This window comes from Saccopteryx bilineata, chromosome X (assembly GCF_036850765.1).
Source record: "Saccopteryx bilineata isolate mSacBil1 chromosome X, mSacBil1_pri_phased_curated, whole genome shotgun sequence".
NCBI classification, from domain to species: Eukaryota; Metazoa; Chordata; class Mammalia; order Chiroptera; family Emballonuridae; genus Saccopteryx; species Saccopteryx bilineata.
Genome location: NC_089502.1, coordinates 29813984 through 29823925, shown reverse-complemented (window position 1 = coordinate 29823925; position 9942 = coordinate 29813984). Strand labels below are relative to the sequence as shown.

At 47.7% G+C, this 9942-nt stretch overlaps 1 protein-coding gene and 1 non-coding gene across 2 annotated transcripts; both read left to right on the top strand.

Annotated features, from left to right (window-relative positions):
- The first annotated feature begins 992 nt into the window (after positions 1-992).
- On the top strand, positions 993-3854 carry SLC25A5 (solute carrier family 25 member 5). Its single transcript, XM_066249773.1, has 4 exons — positions 993-1188; positions 2176-2662; positions 2903-3043; positions 3430-3854. Exons 1-4 carry the CDS (start codon positions 1078-1080, stop codon positions 3585-3587), a joined length of 897 nt encoding a protein of 298 aa, XP_066105870.1. The 5' UTR covers positions 993-1077; the 3' UTR covers positions 3588-3854.
- Positions 3855-4217: 363 nt separating this feature from the next.
- TRNAT-AGU (transfer RNA threonine (anticodon AGU)) lies at positions 4218-4293 on the top strand. The gene has a single exon. It is a non-coding gene; the product is annotated as a tRNA-Thr (tRNA).
- The last annotated feature ends 5649 nt before the right edge of the window (positions 4294-9942 follow it).

Here is a 9942-nt window from a genome sequence, read left to right as displayed (position 1 = left end):
AGGTCAGAGTGGGGAGGCACTTGCCTCGGCACAATATTTAAGGGGGCGCCAAACAACTTAGTAATCAAAATAAATTCTTTTTTGTACATTTAGAAATTAAATTGAGTGGGGTGACATTGGTTCATAAGAACACATGAATTTCAGACAAACAGCTCTATGGCATTTGAACTCTTATTGATTGTGTTGTGTGCCCATCACACAAAGTCAAATCATTTTCCATCGCGGTGTATTTGTCCCCCTTGACTCCCCTCCCCCTGGTAACCACTTCACTTTTATCTATGTCTTTGAGTCTTAGTGTCATATCCCACCTATGTGTGAAACCATATCGGTCTTGGCTTTTTCTGATTTACTTACAAAATATATTTTTAAGCATTATTTTATGAACTCAAAAGTAATGCAAAACAAAATTCATGGTGAACAAGTTATCGAAATTTAAAATAAAGACAGGATCCCCACCTCCTACACTTTCACGACCCTGCCTCACTGGTCTCACCCTAATCCCAGGCCTGGAACTCCAACTAAATTTGATTTACTAAAACAGGTGACTGGTCTGCTGGCCGTAGTTTGCCTGTATGAAATTTCTTAAATGTTGCATTAAATATTATTTATCTTGATTATCGAGTTTTTCTTTCTTCTTTTTTTTATTTTTTATATTTTCCATTCCCTTACATCCTTCCCCTCACCCTGTGCCAGCCCTGCTGCAGAGGTTTTTGTCCAGGCACATGGTGACCTCAGCCTCACTCCCGGCTCCCAGGCTTCTCCCAGGGTCCAGCGTCCGAATCCTCGGTATTCTCTGGGGTCGCCCCTCCCTCCCCTCTGGTCAGTTCAAGCGGACCAGCCCGGGGCGCGGAGGGCGGCCCTGGCCCCACTCCGCGGATCCTCCCCCGCAGCGCTCAGCCACTCAGCAGCCGCGCGGCTCAGCACACCGCCCGCCAGCCCCGCCTCCGACGCCGGCCTTCGGGTGGCCGGCTCCGCGTATATATATCGGCCATTTGCTTCGCTGCGCCTTACAGCCCCGGAGTCCCGGCCGGTTATTTGGTCAGTTTCGCAGTCGCCTGCTTCTTCTTTTCTTTCAACATGACAGATGCCGCTGTGTCCTTCGCCAAGGACTTCCTGGCAGGTGGAGTGGCTGCGGCCATCTCCAAGACAGCAGTAGCGCCCATTGAGCGGGTCAAGCTGCTGCTGCAGGTACGTCCTGGGACCCGAGAGCCCGAGCAGGAAGTGGGGGAGGGAGCGGAGAGGGGGTCGCGCAGAAAGCGGGGCCCTAGGGATGGAGGGGGGAGCTCTTTAGGTCTGGGGAAGTGGCAGCTTGGGGGCCGGGGGGGCCGCAGAGGCGGGCCAAAAGGCAAACTCGAGGGAGGTGCTTTCGTGACCTGAATTTCCAAATCTAGGAAGGGGTCAGGGGTGGAGGGAGGTGACCAACGCCGGCGCCTGGCACCCCAGAGGCCGCGAACTCGGACGGCGCAGTCCGGAGTGGCTAGTCTCCCCGGGCCTCCGGGTCACGGGGGAATCCTGAAAGCCGGCGAACACCTGGCCCTAATGGAGACCTCAAGGTCGCGGCAAGGAGAGCGCAGCAGTGGGTAGCCACGCGGCCAGCAGAGCGGCCGCGCTCCTACCCGCCCGGGCCGGAAGCCTGCGCCGGGAAGCGCGTGTGCCTGCTGCGTCCGCCTCTGCGCAGCCGCCGGCGCGTCCCCGCGGCCGCTTTGCGCCGCGCGCTCGCACGCTCCGGCTCTAGAGGGCGCACTCGGGCTGGCGAAGGAAGGAGGGTGGCCCGCGGGTCACCTCCAGGAGGGGAGTCGGGGCGAAGCGGGAGGGAAGCAGCCCTAGAGAGCAGAGGTGTGTGCCCTGGTCCCCAAGGTGACCGCGCCCTACGTGGGACTCACCTTAATGCCGCTGAACCTGGATCTGACCTTTCTCTTAGTTCTAAAGGTCACAGGTCCGCTTAAGTGTGCCACCTCCCACCCAAAGGGGAGGAGGCTTAATGCCTCTAATGATACAGATCTCTCTTCCACCTGTGACAGCTGTCAGGGTTCGGAGAGTCCAGCGTGTGATACGGAAGACTACATTAAGGGGGTAGCTAACCTTAAATTGCGTTGATTGGGATGATCTAGTCTCTTCCTTCTAACCTTCTCCATGATTATAACTCTCCCTGTTAACGCTCCTTCTTGTGTGCAGGTGCAGCATGCCAGCAAGCAGATCACCGCAGATAAGCAATACAAGGGCATTATAGACTGCGTGGTTCGTATCCCCAAGGAGCAGGGAGTCCTGTCCTTCTGGCGTGGTAACCTGGCCAACGTCATCAGATACTTCCCCACCCAGGCTCTCAACTTTGCCTTCAAAGATAAATACAAGCAGATCTTCCTGGGTGGTGTGGACAAGAGAACCCAGTTTTGGCGCTATTTTGCAGGGAATCTGGCATCAGGTGGCGCGGCTGGGGCCACCTCCTTGTGTTTTGTGTACCCTCTTGATTTTGCCCGTACCCGTCTAGCAGCTGATGTGGGCAAAGCTGGAGCTGAAAGGGAATTCAAAGGCCTTGGTGACTGCCTGGCTAAGATCTACAAATCTGATGGGATTAGGGGCCTGTACCAAGGCTTTAATGTGTCTGTGCAGGGTATTATCATCTACCGAGCTGCCTACTTCGGTATCTATGATACTGCCAAGGGTAAGTTTGCCATGTGCTTTGAAGTTGTGTTATAAAGAGACAAGTTAGAAGAATCATTATGCCATTCTAGTTTTCCAGGAGCTAGAGTGGTTTTCTTTGTTTTGTTTTGTTTGTAATTGCTGTGAAGGCGGCTAAGGTCATCCAGTACAACCCTATGACCAGAGAAGGTATTGAGGGGAGGTGGAAAACGAGTCAGTAAAACTCTGCCTTTTGGTAAAGGTGTCTCTTTCCTCTTATCAGGAATGCTTCCAGATCCTAAGAATACTCACATCTTCATCAGCTGGATGATCGCACAGTCCGTCACTGCGGTGGCTGGGTTGACTTCCTATCCATTTGACACTGTTCGTCGCCGCATGATGATGCAGTCGGGGCGCAAAGGAAGTAAGTTCCCCTTAAACAGAAGATGAAGATGTGGGCGTGAGGCACAGGCATAAACTAGCGCTGCCTGGCTTGTGAAACGGCAGTCTGTTCAGGTCACGGGGTGGAGTTGATGTGTCTGCTGCACAGTGGCCTATGAGCGAGCCCTTTGGATGCCTATGAATGAGGGTGCTTAAATGGTATTAGAGGTTAAGTCCAATGAGTAGTCTACGAATCGCTGTTTTCTAGTCACAGCGTTAATATTTCAGTATTTCCCACACTAACATGTTAATGTTGGCTTTTTAAAACTTAATTTCAGCTCTTTGAGGCAGGGTGCTGGTTAAGACCAGTAAATCCTAGGACTTTGCATCAGCCTTTTGTCACTAACTTCATGTCTTTCTTCTTTGCAGCTGATATCATGTACACAGGCACCCTCGACTGCTGGAGGAAGATTGCTCGTGATGAAGGAGGCAAAGCTTTCTTCAAGGGTGCGTGGTCCAATGTTCTCCGAGGCATGGGTGGTGCTTTTGTGCTTGTTTTGTATGATGAAATCAAGAAGTTCACCTAAGTTATTTCCTAGTCTTCCCTCCCCTGCCGCTGAGAACAGGCATGTTGTATTATGTCATATAACTTGAGCATTCTTGACAGACTGTCGGCTGTCTATTTATCAATGGCAACTATTTGCTGGTTGAAAATGGAAGCAATAATATTCATCTGACCAGTTTTCTCTTAAAGCCATTTCCATGTTGATGATGGGACTCAATTCTGTTTTTTATTTCAGTCACTCCTGGTTAACAATAAATTTGAAGGAATAAAGAAAATATCTGAAATACAATTTTGTTTGTGGTTTATTTGCCAAAAAGTTTTTTTTTTAATTTAGTAAGTGCTCCATTTGAGTAAATGCTGCATGTTGAATAAATACTACAGTATTTCCTGAGACACGAAGAGCTTAGCTGTGTGACCTATCCACATTCCCAGTCCATTAGAAAAATAATATTCAGGTCCACTGCATCCAAAACCACTGGTCTACTGCCCATGGATGGTTATAACTGAATGAGCTTTCTCCAAAAAATAAAATGTATCCACCTTAACCTAGTCCTGTGGTTATTAATCAAAAAATGTAAACTGAAATGTTTTAAGTGGTTGCTTGTTCTGTGATTTTCGTGTTAAACAAAAAATTGTAAAATAGAAGGCAATAGCCCTGGCCGGTTGGCTCAGCGGTAGAGCGTCGGCCTAGTGTGCGGAGGACCCGGGTTCGATTCCCGGCCAGGGCACACAGGAGAAGCGCCCATTTGCTTCTCTACCCCTCCGCCGCGCTTTCCTCTCTGTCTCTCTCTTCCCCTCCCGCAGCCAAGGCTCCATTGGAGCAAGGATGGCCCGGGCGCTGGGGATGGCTCTGTGGCCTCTGCCTCAGGCGCTAGAGTGGCTCTGGTCGCGACATGGCGACGCCCAGGATGGGCAGATTATCGCCCCCTGGTGGGCAGAGCGTCGCCCCTGGTGGGCGTGCTGGGTGGATCCCGGTCGGGCGCATGCGGGAGTCTGTCTGACTGTCTCTCCCTGTTTCCAGCTTCAGAAAAGTGAAAAAAAAAAAAAAATAGAAGGCAATAACAGCAATTTTCAGCCAGTTCCTTCCCTCTGTCTTCACCTGGCTCCAGCCGTTTCAGTGTAATCCCATTCAAAGCAGGGGATTAGATTAAGCAGTGCTGAGACTGCAGTGCTGGTGAAGATTTTAGGCAGATCTCTGCAACTGCCACGAGCTCAAAACTCGGCTCAAAAAGAAATGGATCTCTAGATTGTCCAATAGGCTAATGTTAAGTCCAGTCAGTGGAGGACATTTTATGTTTCTTTTGGATAAGCCCTTATTTGGGATCCACGTGAGGATGTGTTTGTGATTTCTGTTGCTCTTAAACCTCAGAAATCCAGTGGGTTTTTGTAACACAACATTTATGAATAAAGCACCATGATTGTCAAGCCACAACATCACTAGGAGAAAAGGATAGGTGATTAACGTGCACAGGCAAAACTCATGCCTGATGAGCAGGACACGTGCTGGCATGTTTAAGTGCAGCTTGCTAGGGGTCCGTGTGACGTGTTAATGCCCAGGGGACCCTAGAGCTTTCAATCACCTGAATCATACTTAGTTGTTAAGAACTCACAGCAGGCCCTGGCCGGTTGGTTCAGTGATAGAGCGTTGGCCTGGCGTGCAGGAGTCCCGGGTTCGATTCCTGGCCAGGGCACACAGGAGAAGACCCATCTGCTTCTCCATCCCTCCCCCTCTCCTTCCTCTCTGTCTCTCTCTTCCCCTCCTACAGCCAAGGCCCCATTGGAGCAAAGTTGGCCCCTGCACTGAGGATGGCTCTGTGGCCTCTGCCTCAGGTGCTAGAATGGCTCTGGATGCAACAGAGTGATGCCCCAGAGGGGCAGAGTATCGCCCCCTGGTGGGCATGCCTGGTGGATCCCGGTTGGGCACATGCAGGAGTCTGTCTGACTGCCTCCCCGTTTCCAGCTTTGGAAAAATGCAAAAAAGAAAAAAAAAAGGCCCTGGCCAGTTGGCTCAGTGGTAGAGCATCGGCCTGGTGTGCGGGGGACCAGGGTTCGATTCCCGGCCAGGGCACATTTGCTTCTCCACCCCCCTTCCTCTCTGTCTCTCTCTTCCCCTCCCGCAGCCAAGGCTCCATTGGAGCAAGGATGGCCCGGGCGCTGGGGATGGCTCCTTGGCCTCTGCCCCAGGTGCTAGAGTGGCTCTGGTCGCGGCAGAGCATCGCCCCCTGGTGGGCAGAGCGTCACCCCTGGTGGGCATGCGAGAGTCTGTCTGACTGTCTCTCCCCGTTTCCAGCTTCAGAAAAATACAAAAAAAAAACACAAAACAAACTCACAGCATATGCATATGTCAAAACAAAGTTCTACGTCCTAAATATATACCATTTTATAAATTAAAATTGTTTTTTAAAACCCCAAACTTGCCTGACCAGGTGGTGGCGCAGTGGATAGAGCATCGGACTGGGATGCGGAGGACCCAGGTTTGAGACCCTGAGGTCGCCAGCTTGAGTGTGGGCTCATCTGGTTTGAGCAAAGCTCACCAGCTTGGACCCAAGGTCGCTGGCTTGAGCAAGGAGTTACTCGGTCTGCTGTAGCCCCACAGTCAAGGCACATATGAGAAAGCAATCAATGAACAACTTTAGGTGTCTCAACGAAAAACTGATGATTGATGCTTCTCATCTCTCTTTGTTCCTGTCTGTCTGTCCTTGTCTATCCCTGTCTATCCCTCTTTCTGACTCTCTGTCTCTGTAAAAAAGAAACAAACAAACAAAAAAACCCAAACTCTTGTTCTGGTATCAAATAAGCCTGGATAATGCCCTTTAATTGTGCTGTTGGGCAAATTGCCTAATTTCTTGAAGCCTCAGTTTTCCTCATCTATAAAATTAAGATATTGCCTGCCCCAGAGGGCTATTGCAAGAATTAGCTTATGCAAAACATCTGCCATAGGGCCCTGGCCGGTTGGCTCAGTGGTAGAGAATTGGCCTGGGGTGCAGGAGTCCCGGGTTCGATTTCCTGCCAGAGCACACAGGAGAAGCACCCATCTGCTTCTCCACTCCTCTCCCTCTCCTTCCTCTCTGTCTCTCTCTTCCCCTCCCACAGCCAAGGCTCCATTGGAGCAAAGTTGGCCCCTGCACTGAGGATGGCTCTGTGGCCCCTGCCTCAGGCATTAGAATGGCTCTGGTTGCGGCAGAGCAACGCCCCAGATGGGCAGAGCATCGCCCCCTGGTGGGCATGCCAGGTGTATCCCAGTCGGGTGCATGCAGGAGTCTGTCTGACTGCCTCCCCGTTTCCAACTTCAGAAAAATACAAAAAACCAAAACAAAACAAAAAAACATCTGCCATAGAAAATACATAATAAGCACTATATGTGATAACTATGATAATTATTACGAGGCAGTTAAGATTTCACGGACTCCAGAATCAGAAGTACCTGGATTTGAATCCTGGCTCTGCTCCTTACCTGGCTGTATGACCTCGGGCACGTCATTTAATATTCCTGAGTCTCAGTTTTTTCATCTATAAAATTGGGATATAATCGTGCCAGTTTTATTTCCTCTGGGTGTTATGAGGGAGGGTTAAGGAACATTAAGCACGTAGAGCAGTGCCATATTCCCCAGGTATAAGACACACCTTTTTTGAAAAAATTTGAGGTCTAAAAACTGGGTGCATCTATACAGTGGTTGTCGATTTTTTACTGCATTTCCTACTTTTTCGCACTTGTTTTTGCGCTCATTGTTGAAGACAGTGATTCCTCATCAGACACAGATGAGGACACGCTAATGGATGAGTTTTGACAGTGATGAGGAGTTGTATGAATTTTATGATGAATAAAACTTGAGTTCAATAACTTTATGTAATACTTTTTTTTTCAAATTTTGAGCCCCAAAATTAAGGTGTGTTATACATGGGAGCGTCTTATACATGGGGAAATATGGGTAACTATTGGCACCTGGCACTTACTAGTAAACACACTAATAGGAGTTTTTCATAATTAGGCATCCATTTTGTTGAATGATTTGCCCAAGCAGAGCACTGCTTAAGAATGAATTTAAGTCCATTTTTCCTTTTCTGCAGGAGCCTAGATATACTATACTGTGTAAAATTTCTACAAAACAAACTTCAGCTTAGGTCTTTTTCACTAAGAGGCTCTCCAGCTAAAGCTACAAACCACAATACAGGAGAGGAGCCCCTTTACGGCTATTACAGTGACTGTAGATCCACTGAGCTGCAGCTATTAAAATAAACCTAGGACCAGACGCGAATGATCAGGAAGCAAGGAGTGGTGCCTCCTACAGTTGCGTAGCTGATATAAATGAGGCGCTGGTTAATTTTTTTTTCTGTTCCTTCTATCCTTGCTGTTCAATGATTTTTGAAATTTCATTTAAAGACAAAGTGGTTTTAATCTCTCCAAGCTGTGCAGGTTAGTGCTATAGAATTCATTACGTCTATTATGCTCATGCGAACATTGATAGTACACAATCTTAGCAACACCCTAATTTATGCTGTTGTTTTGTTACTATTCAATTCATAACAGGATCCGTGAAGCCTGATTCCAGGTGAGAGAGCCAGAATACAGGTCAGCTTGCGAACAGCCGAGCTTCTCATTCGGAGGCCTCTCCAGTCACGGAAGCAGTGTGCTGTGGGCGCTCCGGACCACCGGGGGAAGAAAACAGGGGTGTCTCCCCACAGGGGCAGTTGCCGTGGCTGGTAAGTCATTTAAGCCATTATTTCCATATTAAAAGACATGCGGATATGGCAGAGAGTCTATTGCACAATTTGAATGCATTTTTGAAAAACAGAAGCTGCTACTAGAGAGTGCTTGTGAACAGAGGACCATTTCTGGCACTTCCCTAGACCCCTGGAAGGGCCCATTCAGCCTCCTCGGCTATTATCGATAATTTGGTAGAAAAAATTTAAGAGTACTGCCGTACTGGATGATAGATTTTTCAAGTGTCAGTGTTGTCGTAAATTTCATTTTTTCCTGTGAAGTTTGTGAGCATTGTGTATAGTATTCTATTTTGATTTTTAGATTTTTAACACAGTTAATATCTGTACATGCTAATTAGTCAAATAGTAAAGAAAAGGTATAAAATGAAAAGCAAATTATCTCTCTGTCCTACCTTTCCCATCCCTAGTTCTTCTCCTCAAAAGTAACCATTGTGAACAGTTTCTCATAGATCTATCTACCCAAATGAATACATGTTGTTGTAATAGTAGCTGATTTACTTGTTTGTGAATAATAGTCTCAGCGCTCGCACTGAAAATGGCATGATTCTCTGAGACCAGTGTCAGCCGATGGGTGCCAGGGCTCACAGTCGCCGTCGACGCAGGAGGGTGCGCCGCGGTAGCTTCTGGACTTGGACTCGGAGCTAGGATTTCTAAGTGGGACCCTTTATTGAAACCTTAAATCAGTACTTTCCTTTCGAGTTTTAGCTTTGGTCACTGAGGGGGGCCGTCACTTCTAACATCAGAGTCTTAGTTTCTTCCCGAAAAACTGGAAGTCCCTTCCAGTTTTAACGTTCTCTGGCACCATCATTTTCACAGAAAACAGAACCTGTGAAAGGACTGGGATTAGGTGATTTAATCCTTCCAGGGAACATTTTAAAATATCTAACAGGTCGTAAGTGAATAGTCTCTGACTCGGAGCAGTCATTTGCAGACTGTGCGGGTGGGTTGGCGTTGCAAGTGAAATTACGAATGTAAAGATTTACATTAATTTTGGGACCAAGAAGCTGAGCAACAAAATTACAGCTCGGAGTTTGGGTCAGAGGTGATCTGATTTACCTCAAAATAATTAACATCTGTCTTGTAAAAGCCTCATCTTATTATGTGTAATGTGCACTTCAGTATGCAGGTGGAGATTTATTTGCACAAGAAATATTGAACCCTGCAATTTCTGGACACACAAGAAAAACGCCTTGTGTTCCACTCAAAATATTTGGAGGAGCTTTCCCATCATTTCGGCCATTATTTGCTTTATGTGTAGGTGAACAAGTTCAGATGCATGGTGTTCTTCTTAGCCAAAGGCTTAAAAAGGACCTTTGGTATCCTAGCAACAAATATAAACAATGTTCAAGTGACTGATTGGGTGGCTGTTTTCACTGGACCCTCTTCAAGACAAAACTGAATTCAATTAAAGAAGTCTGTTAATCTATGTATTTTCCAATACTGTCAAGGAAGGAGACAGTAGAAAGGGGCTCTTATTTTGATGAGGAGCATCCAACCTGGGATTTCATTTCCTTGGGCAAGTTTTGTAACACAGGAGGAAATGTAGCACTGCTGAGATTTAAGAGAATGTGCCAAATGTGTCTAATCACAGGACACATTTCACTGTTTCTAACGTTTTCACTCCCAGAATGGAGATATTTGTGGCCATAAAGACG

Coding starts and splice junctions, on each gene's coding strand:
- SLC25A5 (XM_066249773.1), top strand. CDS start 1,078: ATGACAGATGCCGCTGTGTCCTTCGCCAAGGACTTCCTGGCAGGTGGA. Junction 1,189..2,175: donor GGGTCAAGCTGCTGCTGCAG/GTACGTCCTGGG, acceptor TCTTGTGTGCAG/GTGCAGCATGCCAGCAAGCA. Junction 2,663..2,902: donor TATCTATGATACTGCCAAGG/GTAAGTTTGCCA, acceptor TCCTCTTATCAG/GAATGCTTCCAGATCCTAAG.